This window comes from Gorilla gorilla, chromosome 6, assembly GCF_029281585.2.
Source record: "Gorilla gorilla gorilla isolate KB3781 chromosome 6, NHGRI_mGorGor1-v2.1_pri, whole genome shotgun sequence".
NCBI lineage: Eukaryota > Metazoa > Chordata > Mammalia > Primates > Hominidae > Gorilla > Gorilla gorilla.
The window spans coordinates 164,377,971-164,394,027 of NC_073230.2; the positions used below are offsets into that span (position 1 = coordinate 164,377,971).

Below are 16,057 nucleotides of genomic sequence, written 5' to 3' on the forward strand. Positions count from 1 at the left end.
CCGCCTGGGCCAGCCAGCCCTGGGCTAGGTCACCCGGCCGGCCTATGCAGGGCCCAGGCTGGGGCCTCTGCGCCTGCTGCCGCCTGGGCTGAGGTATGAGGCTAAAGGTACCTTACTTAACACTGTCAGTGCACGGGAGAAAACGCTCCTGGTGTGTTAATAAATCACTAGTTACTAAAAGGGAAGCACAAGAACTAGAGATGCTATCATTTTCCTGGACTTGAGACTCAGTCATCAGGTACAAAGGAAAGCATTTCTTAACAACAACAAAAAACTCAAACGTGTTTCTTTCTGAAGCCCCCGTGCGTCCACCCGTTGGTTAGTAAGGGGAACAGCATCTTTTTACTGGGCTTTGTTTCAGAAGGGGATTTGTTGCAATCAGCCCTCTCTTCTGACCTTGACACAGCCGTCTTTCTACAGTGGGATCTTGCCATAGGGCCAGTGCATGCTCACAAAAACGGTTGGGATTTTTGCGGTTTGGAAAGAGAGAGCCACACCACACCCACGGGCACACACGAGCTCCACCAGGCACAGCTGACCCAGATCCCTGGAATTCAGTGAGGATTTCCAGTGTGGCTTCCACTCTCGAAACTGGTCAAGGTGTCAGTATCCACAGCATATGCAAAAGTGAGCTAACCTGCAACATTTCCTGTTTATCACTTAGGGGCACTGCTTCAAAACACGCATGCACCCAAGACCGTTTCATCTTAGGGCATTCATATTTCATCATGGCTTTGATTGCATATGAAAGCAATTCAAGGGTATATTTTTACCTAAAGGTCTAATAATTTAATAACACTTGTTGAAGCCACATTTGTATTAGATTTCACTCTGTTTTAATACCACATTGCTTTACATAGGGTCCATCTTTAATAGGGACCAAATAGTCTATTTTTTGGTTCTCTGCTTTCTTCTGTAAACCACAGGGCATGAAGGTGCTTCATCAGCGCCCTTTGATGAAGAACAGAGCCATGAAGATGACTTCTATCAGACAATGAAAATCGCCTGATTGAAATCTTCTCTGTCTCTGTTGACAATGGTGTCACCTCGTGGATTACAGTCACCTTTTATCGGCCAATATCAGAGAATACGCTGTAGAGAAATTCCCGCTTGTTCAGAAAGCTGCTATGAGGCAAACCCTTAATATCAAACTCAGGAGCACAGTCTAACTTTTCACAGCCAACATCGCTATTCATAAAGTTTGAGATAGCTATTCATATTTTTACTTATAGTATATCAGATCTTTCTGAGCCCTGGCCATGCTTAATCAGCGGACATTGGGCATCCGATGCTTCAGTACGTAACTTGCCTTCCCTAGATGCTGGTGTGTTAACAATCCCGAAAGGAGAAGAAAGTTACTGGAGCCCTTATCAGCTCCACGGGAAGGCCATGTCCCTCTGGGTCACATCTTGGATTCACTAAGCTTGTGATTTGTGAACCTCCCCCTGCCCTGTGGCTTTGAGGGAACAGGACTATCAAACTGCTCACCTGACTGTACTGGGCTTTTACTCTGTGCTATTATGCTTTAGAGGGAAATTATTTAATCCATGGTTTACTGAAATCCATGTTCCATACAGTGACACATACTATAAGATTCTAAGCTAGTTCCAGCGCAGCCTCATGGCATTTTTGTTTTCCAGCAACTTCATAAGAGATTAAATATGTTTTACGAATTTCTTACTGTGGCAGGGTAGAATCTTTTTTATGTCCACTGTAATTTTTTTTCTTTCATGAAAATCTTGAGATAATTCTCCAAGATAAGGAGCATAGGAATGTTTCTTTAATTAAGGAATTAGAAATAAAGACCCTATTTTTTCCCTGAGATCTCCACACTGGAAATTAGAAGCTCTAGCTGATTTCCCTGTGTCCTCTCTCTATTATGTATGTCCGTGTCTGTGTATTTGTATGCATGTATCTACATTTCCAAGTTTCTATCTATCTGTTTATCTATTTATCCATCCATCTATTTTTGGACTTTCCTGAAGAACCCAGAAGGGTAGAGAGCTGTATGTGACATGTAGGACTCCTCTTCCACAAACTGTCCTTCTGAAGCAAAGCCCCATGTTTCTGGTGATGGCCCCACAAGTGAATGAGCCAATATTATATTAAATATCATCAGCACCTCCTGCCGTTGGGGCAGATCGTGAAAAGTGGACTACAAAGAGCAGAGCCTCTCTCCTCAGCAAACACACGTTTAGGGGAAGGGGCAAGAAGTTAAACTTCGCGTGAGAGCAGTATCAGTTACTGTTATCTTTCTCTAGGTCATTTAAGGGCAGTACAGTTTTACAACTTCCATAATTCTATTTCATTTATTGTATTTGATCTTTTTATCCACTTGGCTTCTTGCTCTAAAAGCAACTAATCTGAGGAATTTAAGAAATGTATAAAGGGGAATTAAATTATAGCTAGGGAATCATAATAACACACTTGTATCTCACAGGTGCATTCATATTGTGATGGTTTAGTATCATTGTTAATTGCATCTCGGTATCAAACTATACAATATCCTATTGCGTGAGCTTCAGCACATTTAACATTAGCTCACAAATTTGTACCAAGTTTTAAAACAGACCACAAAATCACATCAAAGAATGACTTTTCTCATATTCCACGACAATCTGAATTTTAAGCTTGATACATAGTTTATCATTTTTATTTAGATATAGTGATTACGTATGTGAATAAATATCAACCTAAGCCAAGAAACAGATATAAAAGCACAGCCAGCTATTGACTCTATTTTTTTAGGGTTGTCTTAGTAAATAAAGTATTGATCTTTCCCGTTTGGGACTTCAGCACAATCCCGCTTTCCACTCCTCAGTAAAATGGATTCATTGTCCTTGGCTTGTTCTTAGCAAATAGTAATCCACATCACAAAAAATGAACTGGCCATCTCAGCCAATTTGGTCTTTTTTTTTTTTTTTTTTTTTTTTATGAGAACAGGTTCACCTGTCTTCATGGAGACCCAAACCAACCATCTCATAAAAGAACAATTTGAAACCATGCAGCCTCAAACAAGTCTTCTCTCCTCATTATCTTAATAAGCATTACACACCCCACCCCGTGTTTTTCCAGGGATTTTTTTTGGACATAGAATTAGGTAGCTTTTCATCAACTCTGAGAAACGTTCTCTCACCCTATAATGTTGCCTTGTTTCTTTTATTTTGTTTTTGTTTTTGTTTCCTCCCCATGACTTGTTTTATTTTGGTTTTGGTCAATAAATGTGACTTACAAGGCACCAAGGTGGCTAGGAGGATGCTAAAGTGAGTAGCTACTCTATCTCATTGTTCATTAGCAAAAGCAGCACAACCTAACAGTGGCCCACAGGGAAACCTAAGACTTCCTGAAGCCAGAAGAAATCCAGTGGTTTAGGTGTTATCACTCAAATACAGGTTGAATCAGTAACTTTGTAAGCTATGAATATTTACATGAGTTTGGCAAGTTTGATCTGGAAAAAATTCTGGAAAGAAAAAATATACAAGTCATGAGATATTAAAAATTTGCAAGATACAAGACTATTTTTAATGGGAAATCCAAGAAAAAAACCTGAAATGCCATATTTAGCACAACCTTAGATAGTCACTGTAAGTCAAGGTTCCTCGCCCTCTCCATTCAAAGCAAAGCGTCACTGTCCATGAAAGGCACCCCTCAGTGACAGGAGGTGCACCTCCCCACGTCCGTTTAGTTACAAACAGGAGCCCACATTTTCTTAATTTCTATAATTAGTGTTAGCATTGCCTACATTTGAGAATGTTTGATGATGATCAATGAGAGTATGGAAACAGATTTGGCAACACTTCTACGGTTACGACTGTAAACAGTTTTCACTGAAGCTTACTTAGTGTCACAGGTCCCGCCATGTTCCTGTGAAGGTCACTAGGTTTTCAGGAATAATTGTCCTGTTTAGTGCACTTCCCAGGAAAATCCAAGTTAGGAGAATGTTCCTGATTTACTACTTTAAATGCCAAATTAACCTTAACTAGATACGTTTAAATAAAGCTATAGGGACTATGTTTTAAATAACAATTGTCCTACCCTACTGGAAAATAGTGTTAATTATTATTCAGTTCTATTTCCATCGTGTGTCAGCTCTAGCACGAGTTTGCTGGGTTATGTAGGAGCCATCAGACTTAAGCAGCCACAGACAAGACAAAAAAGAAGCACCCAAGTAATTAAGTGACATTAACTCACTAACTTTTAATCAGAGTTTAGGTGGGGAGGGGGCATGGAAAGCCCTTCCCCTTAGCTTTGGTAAATTTTCCTAAATTTAAGAATTGTTTCCTGCTGAAGAGTCATGAGAATGATTTAAACACATAATGTGCTTTTTAAGCAACTAAGTAACAATATGGCAAAGAGTTTTGGGTCGGGGGTGGAGGGGGGGATTTGTAGCATCCTACCCACTTGATTGTCACCAAAGACAATGAGAATCTCTTTTTAGAAACTGGTGTAGACCATACCCTGACATTTTTAATCATTAAAGTCAGATTCCATTGAATGCAAATGTAACAGAGATAAAGAAATTTCCGGGAGTGATTGTTACTAGACTTTGTATACTAAGTGTGGCCAAAAGATAATTTCCCACCAGGTCCCAACTCTTTTTCCATTACTGTAGAAGAATGGTAGATTATTTAGTAGTAAACTCAACACACTAAATGTGAGCCAAAAAAACCTTTAGAAGAAAAACAAACAAACCAGAAGAGTTTGGAGCAAAACAAAACGCAATCACTAGTGTCATCTTTTAACACATGATGCAATAATAAATCAACTTTCTAAGCCACTTAAACTCAGAATGGTGTTTGAGAGGCCAATATAATTATTGTTTACTATAAATTAAAGCATTCATTAGTTTTTACACATTCCACTAAATTTTAGAGATGGGTTTTTAAACTTGTGGTTTCTAAAAATTTAAATTTCATTCCTGATAAAAAGTGGGTTTCTTTCACCAATAGCCATATCTCACCCAGAAGACCACATTTTGAATTTGTTGCCATGTATTTCCTTAAATTTATAGGCAATCAAGTATTTGAGAATTCAAATCCAGTTCTTATCAGACAGCTACTGCGCTTGCATACGTGCACATACACTGTTATAAAATAAGCAGCATACATTATGAAATCCCTATTTTGTTTATGAAATGTCTTCGCTTTTTTCCTCAATACAGAATTAAATCCTTTATTGTGAAGCTTGATTTATCAAAATCTGCAAAGGTTAATTTAAGTTTCATGTACTCCTCAGCTTCACCTATAAAAAAACGCAGGGTTTGTCATGATGTCAACCAACAGATTTTCAAAATGAATCATAAACGGAGACAAACACGGTATAAACAAGAGACAAAATTTTTCTTATCATGAAAGACAACATGCAAACATAAAATGCAGACATTGACCTTTGGGTGTGACTTTACTCCTCTCTACGACCAGCAGCACGGCACTCCTAGAGCTCAGTATGATTAGCAGAAGTTTCACACAGATCTGGAAAAAAAAAAAGTAGATAGCATCATTATCACCTTAGACTCCAGCCCATTAAGTCATTTACATTATGCAAAAACTATGTTCTGGTAGAAGCATATTTTAAAAACTTTTATTATGGAAATTTTCCCAAAATGTTATTATAGAAATTACCCAAAAGCAGAAAGAAGAGTGTAATCTATTCCCCTGCACCCCAAACCCAACTTCAACAAAGATCAACACTGCTGTTCTTGCCCATATTCCAGTCTTTTTTGGCTTTAGGATTTAAAGCAAGGCCAAGGTATTGTGTCATTTCACCCATGGCTCCACTCAGAGATATTTCACAGCCTGTAATGGGCACAGGACATCTGGCGTTTAACCCAAGGACCACAGAAGCAACTAGATACTTTGATAATGCTACTTTTCCAGTCGGAAGCAATTAATGCAAACTCTATCGAAAAAGGCTATGGATTACTTTAGCTACATAACTTTTAAAAAATATGCTAGCCTTTGAAAGCAATTATTTTACATATTAGAATTTAACATTCCCATTAGTGTTGAGAAGTCTACATAAAAAGGGAAAAATCTTTTACTTTAAATGTAGGCTAAACATTTCTAGATACTTGATCTCATCTTCATATGCTGCATTTGAAATTGTGATGAGGCAAATTCATCAGTGATGATGCTTTTAAATGTTAAGGTTTGATGTGGAAGCAGAAGAGATACATACAGAATATATTTGTGTATTTATTTATGCCTTCATATATTCTATTTAACAAATACTTCCATGAGTATTAGAAGATCCATTCATTTCTAAGTTACAGTGCTCTGTTCCATACCTTGAGTGGCACGGAGCTGCACTTTTCATCACGACCCTATAGCACATTAAGATTTTAATCATTTTGACTCCAAGACATCAAAATGACATTCTGGAGAAGTCTGAACTATATGCCCCAAGATATTCCACCAGGAACATCTAATGAACTTGCCTTTATGTCTTGCCTAGGAAAAAAAGAGATTATCTGAGGAATAACCCCCTGTTACTCTGTCTCACACTCCAAAAACAGAGTACATTTGATGACTTTTATTCTATCTAGTACATAAACTGCAGTGGCAACCACAGATTCATTTGTAATCCTATAACCTTTCATGGATATTTTTTTCACTCATCAAAAAAATGACACCTAATGTTTACGAAAATCTCAGTGATGTGTTATATTTTCATCCAAACACAATCATCTTAAATCTGACATATATATTTTCTCCATTCTTCCCCACTTATTTTTGTGTATGGGTGAATGTTAGAACTTCAATATTTTGAAGAGTCTGTGAATGTGCCCTTACTTGCCAGCATGTGATTATTATAAGTAAAGAGAAATAATCTACATTAAGAAGAAAAAAAGCGAAACTCATATACAAACAAGGTGTATGTAAAGTGCAGAAAGGAACTAAAGTTTCAGTAAAACCTCTAATTCTACCAATGTCTATTTTCTAAATATTTATCTTCCTAAAAGCAGTGTGTGAATATTTTAACAGCATAGAGCGTTGCACGTAGTATACACTCAGTAAAGAGTTATTGCTTAATGTGCAGTTTCATACCCCCCAATACACACACACACACACACACACACACACACACACACACGTCACATCTTTAAGACACTGTTTAAACTCTGGAGAGTCTATCACAGCAAAGCTGTTGGGCAAGATCACAAGGAAAAGTATCGCCTTCACAAAGCAGAGTATGACTGTCATATTCTGGTTGTAAACTGGCTGTCCTTGTATTTTAGATTAGGCACCAGTGCATCTGGAGTCTTCTACAGTACGAACATCTCACCCTTCAGTTGTCTGAAACCATCCCAATGTGTTAAGATGCATGAATTCTCTGTTGCTTCAGTCACTTATCAGAGTTTTTATCATTGATGTGTTGCTTGAGCTTTTTCTAGCAAAAATTGTTCAGTTTGAAGAAGCTCTCTTCCTTGTTATTGTGCTATTAACTCACTTCAACAGTAGGGCTTTTTGAGTGGGTGGGAGAAGTCCAGTCTCTCTCTAGGATTAATTTATTCTCAGTTTTTAACTTATGAGTGGTTTAGAACACCCATAAATATGTTTCATGAAGAAACATTACCTGAAAGGACTCAGCCCGCTTCACTACGTAGCGGCTCAATGGTGGCTTGCACCTTTGAGGATCTTTTACACCTTTTACTTCCAGTACTGCTGTTCATAGTGGTAAGGACTTAATCAGTGTTTTAAAAATCAAATGCCAATTAAGAATTATCTCATCAGGTTTCATTTTATACTTGCAAAATTGCACCTATCTTAGGTTTATTCTTTCAGCTTGCATTTTCTCAAGGTTAGTGTTAAGTTTTATTCCAATTATAAATATGCAGAAGGAATGAAGAAAGGTAGTTAAGATTATTGAAATTAAGTCAAATTGACAAACTTGGGAGCAGTCTTTCCCCAGGATCTTATTATTCGGGGCGACTACTGCTGGGACTAGTTACTGGAACCCTCTCTAGTCCTCCTGGAGCATCTGAGAGAGGGCCCATGTAGCAGTGGATCTGCGTTTGTCATAGACCACGTCCTTTATGAGGAAAAAATAGGAAAATTAATATTTCAAATATTGTTCATCACATTTTTGCTTCTATCTGAATGCCTACATACATCTCTGAATTGTTTGAAACACTTTAAAAACATTTCCTGTGGGAAGTTGTGGTCATGGACATCACACATTTCTATAGTATATCTCCAACATCAAAGAAAAATACCCCAAATGCCTGAATAATCCTGACTACGTCGTCTCACTGTATTCTTTTGCAAGCTTCATTAAAACTGGATTTTAAACAGAAACAACCCAATTATCTACTCAGAGTATAAGCAAAAAAAACAAAACCAAAACCAAAAACAAAAAAAAACAAAACTTTACCTGTTCTGTTAATGGGAGATTTGTGCACTTCTTGTTTAATAACTTTTGATGACATGAATATTTATCTACAAATGTGCAGTAGCTGTTATTTTAAGGACTTTGGCACTACATTTGATATAATGGATGTAGGTGTATTATATACTTTATTGTAAACAACTGCTGAATGCTAATTGTCTCAAACTTCCACATTGTTTAAAAGTACCCCACTGGCTTTAAATCATTGTCTTCATATCTACTCACTCATTTCTTCCCAAAGATATCCAAAAGGAATACACAACTGTGTACTCCATTCTTATAAATGTATTAAACAAGCATCCGAGTTAGGGGACTAGAAGGTCTACGTACAGCCAAGAGAGCGGAGAGTCAGTGACCATCGCTTTCAACTTTGTATATTATAAATAAAACTCTGCTCATTTTTTCCAGCTTCTGAGTGTGTGTATATGCTTAAGAATTAACTATTATTTTCCACCCTCTGAGCCAGAAAAAAATTTTTTTTTAAGAAGTAGATACAGGAATGGAACCTGGAAAAAAAATCCAGCATCCCCCCAAACAAACAAACAAACAAAAAAACTTTAGAAAGTTCTTACAAAATAAAAATCGCACCTTCTGCTGCTGTAGCAGATACTCAAGCCATGAAGTGAGGGTCTCCTTCCCTGGTCCAGGATGGAAAAATCCTCTCTCTCAAAGTTTTTAAAAAGAAAGTGCTTTGGAGTCTTCTAATTCTGAACAAGAATTTTCTCCTTAACAACTGGAAATCAAGAATGTTTGAATTCACTTAATATGTAGAGGAAAGAAAGTACAAAGAGGAAGGCCACACAGCCCTGTGGTTTCTGTTTATCTGTTTTCTCTCACATGCTGTCTTTTCTGATTCAGCGGAGACGGGGGATCCTGTGTCAGAGCCGTGGATCGCAGAGAGGCAGCGAGGCTCGGTCTGCAAACAAGACGCTGCAAGGCTGAGTGAGAGAGAGAGGGTGTGCGAGCAGCGAGCACATGTTACATCAGACACAGTACCTGATTTTTCACTGCACAGCTTGTCAGCTAGATAGTGTGTCTCCTGGGCGATAAGTGAGAATATTTCGTCTTCATACTCTTCTATTATAGTTTCACACTGTAGAAACATAATAACAACATATGTGGATAGAAGCACACTGGCGGGGCACTTTGTTAGGAAGGACTTTGCAACAATTTATTAGCTAAACATAGGAAATCATGTAACCAAGGTGGTCCATTTTTATTAGCCCTTTTGGTTTAATACATCATTGCATTGGATTAACCCTCTTCCCAGAATGTTAATTGCATCATTTTCCTGGGGCTTAAGTAAATGATGAGTTGTGTTGGAAGACGTGGGAGCCTGAGGAAGGAACATCTCTTTGCATGTTTCGCTTCCTTAAATTGGAATGGAAGTCATAGGAAGAAATGGACCTCCTATCTAAGGAGCTGAAAAGTCCAACGGTTTTTAAACTAAAAAAAAAAGAAGAAGACCACAGCTTCCCAAAATGATTAAACCAGTTTCCTTGTGATTTAACATAATAATCCATTTTGTGGCTTGAAAGTGTGAAAACAATTAAGCCTTCTCAGCAATCAAAACAAACGCATCTGCAATTTCACTGTGGAGAACACACTTGACAGTTACTTCGGGAAGTGTCTTTTCATGCTATTTAGAGATCCATCCAAAATTTCACTTCACTTAAAAAAAAATACCTGACCTTTCAGAGAAGAGGGTGCTCAAATATGCCCCTGCATTTGAAAATCTTAAATTCCAACTGAAGTATGTTTCTTTGTTAAGGAACTACCAGGTTATACTTTTGGGAGCTGTGAAGTTACCCAGTGGTATTCACCAGAGACTTGTAAATCATTTTCTGAGTTCATTAAGCAAGACTCTAAAAATTTTTAATGGCATTTTAAAAGATTTAAATTCGACTCCAATGTGCCTATTTAAAACCTGTGAAATACAAACACACGTATTCATTGTCATTCTTATTCTGTGGTACTTTTAACCCTGATTATTGCCTTTACTTTCTAGTTAAAATAAAATCTTTAAAAATCGGTTAAAGCCCTTATTTCAAGGTTTCAGCAGGCCTGATATTTTGGCCAATGTGTGAACTTAATACATTTTTTAAAACAGGACTGCCCATCACTTTGTCTGATTCAACAGCATTGACTAAAGTGAAAAATATTGCAATGTATTTTGCCAAGCATATTCTAGCAAGCCAGAGACTAGCATTCACAAAAAATTCAACATTATACTGGCAGGAAATTTGGCATCAGGCCAACTATCATACCTACGCCTTTGTTTAACTTAGTTTGGGCTAGAATACTCGAATTAACTCAGGATACAATTCTCCCTCCTCTGTCAAGCCTTAGAAAAAAAGAGGTGGTTGCATCACTCTCCCTCTGTCATTTGGCTGTAGATATTTGAAAGCGACATTCGTTTTAATTTGGCTTTTAACCTAGAAACCACAGCCCCTGATTCCTTATGTGGAAACCTGTGAGAGACCCTCCTTGCACCAGCACTGACTGAGGCCACTCTGGAGTCCCCACACGAGCAAAATGGTTTAAGCAAAACGTTCTGCAAAACTGTCTTAAAGTCCCCGGGACTTGCGCACAGCACCTTCCGTAAAGTATCACTGAAACGTGTCCATTGATCACCACAAATCGCCACAACCCCTTAGGTGTCTCAAAAGTCAAGTTACTAAATGCATGGTGAGCACTTAAGCAGCAAGACAACAAAGTCAGCAGATGACATTTTAATGTGCATTTTGATGTTCCATGTCTTGAAACTCAACAACAACAAGAGTAGAAAACAACAAAAAAGAGTTCCAAAAACACGTTTCTGGATCATACGATTCATCTGCAAGGAAGAGAGCTTACCGCAAATTTCAAAGGTCTGTAAGCATCAGAATAAAAATACAATTTTTTAAATTCTTGGTATATTTTGTCTCCTTTCCTAGGAGCGAATCTCTTGAAAGTTCTCTCCTTCGTCACAGGGTCTTCCTCAAGCTTGTAGTCGTTCATTCGCTCACAGACTTTCTCCAAAAGGTCCGTTAGGAACGCCTCCGACTGGGCTAGGGGGATCTAAGAAGAAAGACAGGGCGAGGAAACTTGTCTTAATGTTAATGTTACTTCAAAGACCTTCCGGCGAGTCCACATGGAAACGCCACACTCTCCATGAATGCAAACGTGTGCCACTTCCCTAGCACGGGCACAGAAGACGGTACCGCAGATTGTTATTACAATGTAACAACGACCTGCTTTACATCATTACGGGGCTAGCGTAAATTCCAGTTTTTTAAAAGTGCATGTATTTCAAAGTGGCCAGAAAAAAAATACATTCAAACTAGAAACTATACCTCTACATAGAATCATGTTTAGAAATCACTGAGCATGTAGCAAAAAGCATGACGCATAGAAAATGGCAGTTATTATCCATCTACTTGTCAGACAGAGAGAGGAGAGAGAGAGGAGGGGGAGAGAGACAGAGAGAGGGAGAGAGAGAAGGAGGGAGAGACAGAGAGAGGGAGGGAGAGAGAGCGAGAGAGAGAGCGCGCGCTCAGCTGGCTTCAGATCCCCTTAGTCGGGGAGAAGTTGGGGAGGCCCAAAGTCTGGCCCTCCCCGGGGCTGCCCTTGGCTGCTCGTCCCCCGCGCTGCAGCCGCGCGATGGCCCGGTCTGGGGTGGACGTGGGGCTGGGAGAGGAAGGGGCTCACGGACGGGCGCCCCATCTCCCAGGCGGGCTCCTCGGCTGCTTTCTTTGGGAACAGCTGGTGCACGTCCCCGCGCGCCCCTCTCCCTCCGGAATTCGGCGAGGATTCAGCTGGACCCTTTGGCCACCACCTCCGCCCCGGGCGCGGGTCAAAGAGCACCCCTCGCCCTTGGTAACGGAGACAAAACGTTCGGGGCCGTCTAGACAGGTCAAGGTGCAGGATGCGGCGTCCCCGCGGCTCCTTCCGGAAGGGGGCGTGGAGCCGCCAAGGGCGCCGGACCGCGCCGCAGCCCGGGCCTTTGCGGGCTTTTTCCCTCTCCACCCTCTGCTGATCAAAGTAGGAAGTTTGCATGACAACCGCAGTGAAAGGGGCTGAATCACAAATGAACTCGATTTCTGCAGTGTTGATCTATCCAGCCTCCATTGTCCCCTTTCAGGCGCAGTATGAACCCTTCCGGTGCCAGCGGCCGCGCTACATTCACAGGCGCGCTCGGGGCGCACAAAGGGTCTCCGCGCTTCACCGCCATCTGGCCACAAATCTCATCAGCGGCGCGGCGGCGTCCCCTTGAAAGCGCGGGCGGAGGGTGCGCCTGTGTTCTTGAGACCCAGGTTCCATTACAAACCACCCAGCATCGCCACCGGCGCCCCCGTTTCAATAAGGAAGCCACTTTGTCAAAACATTCTAAAAGAAACTTGGGAAGAGGACGCGTCAGAGAAATACCGCCGCCGATTAACTATCAGCTGCGCCTCCCCTGTGCACAGGTAACATCCCTCCTTCTCCCCCACGACTCGACTGGAGCTTGATTTTGAGCTGCTCTCAAGGCCCAGGCACTCGAATCGGAAGTTAAATAGCTTATGGACTATTTAATAGAATATACCACCACACGTATCTAATCACTCAAATACCACGCTTTTAAAACTCATGAATGTTTTAATCTCTAAAAATGTCTACAGTCAAAAACTGCAGCCTAAGTGGCTCAAAGTGCACATTTCAAACACAAGTAGCGTTCTACTTACGCTTTAATTATGCCGTTCATTAATTTTCATTAAGTTGTAAAACATGCAAAGAATACGTAGATTAACAAACAAAACTGAAAATGTTTTATTAATTTACAGAAACAAATAATTAAACACGTATTAATCACTGGAAAAACTATAAAATGCAGAGGCAGATTTTAAAATGTAATTTAATCAAGACAGATCATTAGCGGAAAGATTACGGAGGTTTTCTTTTTCTGTGATGCATGTATTTTAGGTATTATTTCCTTAGCTGATACATATACAATATATTCATAGTAGTTTCTGGATGTCAACAGAGTAGCATTTTACTTGAAAGTGAAGAGTAGACGCTTTCATTTAAAAATATCTAACTGTAATCAAGAAATTCATTCTCTCTCTCCTTTCCTTCCTCCCTCCCCCACTCTCGTTTCCCATCTGAAAAGTAAACATACTTGATACTTTGGGGGATGGGGACAGAGCCAGCAGGAACCAGGGTCTGATCGCTGGGGCTTCCAGAAACTTAGGCCTTCCTTCCATTAGAACACCAAGTTCCATCCTAATACACCACTTAATTCATGTTGAGTAGAGGCCACGTTGAAAACTAATTTTTCAATTCACAGAACATTGTGAGCTATTTGCAAAAGTTGCTGAGCATATAAGTTTTGAGCAAAATTGTGATGTTTGTGTGTGGAAGGCCTTCCACAACTTACTTCTGTGGGCCATTTGATTTATTTCCTAGGTTGCACCTTTTGGAAACAGTTCCCCATGTTAAAACTTTCTACCTACCAGTGGATTGTTTTTATTTTGAAAGTGTAATTTGACATGTTTGAATATGCTACTGTTTTGCGTATTTTAACACAAATATGTTATGGCAAGGTACAAACGTGTGAATTTCTACAATTTTGTCAGTCTATGAAGGCTGACTGGCTTTTTGATGTGATTCGCTAGCCCTTTAGAGTAAACATTCTTTAAAAGTAGAAAATGTTTGCTGGCAGCTAGCTCGGAGACACTACCTTACGATGTTCGTTAAAAACAGGAAAGGGAAAACAGCCAGCATGAGACGAGTGGAGTTCATTTTTGCAGAAGATTAAGAAAAATTTTGATCCTGAAATCCCAAAGCATCAATTTTTTTGAGCAAGTATTTAAGAAAAAGATACGTATGCATTACAGCTCTTTATACGTTTATTCAAATGTACATGATTAGAGTTTAAAATGATTCTAAGTAGCTGAACTACGTTCAGTACATTTAAAGACTGTTCACAGAATAACTGGGCTTTTTTTCCCCCCTCAAACTGTTTTGATTATAAGAGGCCAATAAGTATTGGGACAAGTGGAATAAAACGAAGTCTTTCTATACTGTGAAGATTTTGAATAGTACTTGTCAATAAAGCACCTCCTATTGTAATCTTAGGGAGCCTTGCCTCTGCCCTCCAAGGACTGTCTCAGAGATACTAACCTCATTAAAATATGAATGAGAAGGCCTGTGTAGCCAAAGAAAACCCATGCACTGGCACAGTTTTCTTATCTGCCATTGCTTTTACATATGGACTTGTTTGGTACAAGTTATAAGTAGAAAAATGATCCATGATAATTTCATTGCTATCTTAGAGTACCCAAGCACTCCAAGTCAATCCTAACTTTTCCCAGATTTTAACCCCACCTGTAACTCTTAATCATACTTCCTAAATGTAGTGCCTATTTCTCCCCCTTTACGTTTCTTCTGACCCTGTGCTTGTTGTGTGAGCAATGGAATGGGGGTGGGGGAATACCCATAGCCCTACTTTAGAGTGGAAAGAAGTACTTGAAAGTTCTGGCTTTGGCTTCTCCAGAAAACCGGAGCTAGGGAGTTTATTACAGACCTCTATGATAACGCTTTAATAACGGCCAATTACAGCATGCCTCCATGTTTGTTCATTACTGCGTCTCTGTTAATCTTGTAGTAAATTTCTTGCTTGATAGCTGTCGCAATCAGCAGGAATACAATTATGTTACAGTGGAAACTGTCGTTGTGGTATACCTGTCTCTCCCATTACAGTCTGACGACCTCCAATCAATTTCACTCATCTTTATCGTTATTTTGGAGTGTCCTTCAGATATGAAACCAGTACTTAACCTGTTTAGTGACTGATAATTAATTTCACATTGTAGCAAAGATTTTCTTTCTAGAGGTTTAGTTAATGTAAAATTTTAATTGCATTGTAGCAATACTGCATCTAGTTTAATCACTAACTTTTCATCCATAAAAATTGAAATCACTGCTGATATTAGTTAAAAGTCAATATTTAGAAGTGAAAATTCAAAGCTCCTTTGCTCTAGGCTACAACAGGGGAAGCATGAATTCAGAAACTCTTGTAAGCTGATGAGATATATAATTAGCTTTTATGTTAATTGACTGCTATGAGTTTGTTGTATGACACTTCTTCATATAATATGCAAATAGCATTGACTGTTTAGTTTTTTTTATTAGACAATATAATTAGAAATCTAAAGGCACTCATTTCGATGAGGAATAATAAAGGCTGATACATTTCCAGTGTTCTGTATATCAGAAAAAAATGAATTGCATCTGGACGTAATAAGAGAGGTTTTAGCTAGACATTATTTAGGGAGCCCAAACCACATATAACGGAATTAATAGGAGTGCTTCCAGCCACCGTAAACTCCATATTTAAACACGTGAATTTGTGGTGTCCATAAGATCTTGGGGGGAAAACACAAATGTTTCAGTACAATTTACCACAAATAATAATATGCTTAATGAAAATAATACCTAAATGTTGCCTGCTATAATTAAAGTGAAATAAGTCATTCTTATTTAAAACAAAATAGTTTGCGAGTAAGTGTTCCTGTTCTTGTTACTCACAGACATTACCAATGACATACATGCTTAGGTTGTTCAAAAAAAAAAAGGTAATAAAATAAGAACAATGTGATTTTGGGGGGATATTTTTCCAGAATTCATTTTTCTTTTTAATTTCTGGAGC

The 16,057-nt window shown here is 39.2% G+C and overlaps 1 protein-coding gene across 3 annotated transcripts in view; it reads right to left on the reverse strand.

Moving 5' to 3' along the window:
* Positions 1–16,057, reverse strand: part of CNPY1 (canopy FGF signaling regulator 1) — a 59,972-nt gene that overhangs the window by 23,548 nt on the left and 20,367 nt on the right. For 2 of the 3 annotated variants that reach the window (XM_055347513.2, XM_019031842.4), the window contains exons 2-4: positions 11,245–11,448; positions 9,385–9,481; positions 5,387–5,471 (exon numbers count right to left, since the gene is read on the reverse strand). In XM_055347513.2, coding sequence (XP_055203488.1) covers positions 5,434–5,471; positions 9,385–9,481; positions 11,245–11,448 — 339 coding nt within the window. In that variant the 3' untranslated portion in view covers positions 5,387–5,433. Of the gene's footprint in view, positions 1–2,619; positions 5,242–5,386; positions 5,472–9,384; positions 9,482–11,244; positions 11,449–16,057 lie in introns of those variants that run through there. The other variant, XM_019031841.4, reaches the window with a different exon arrangement.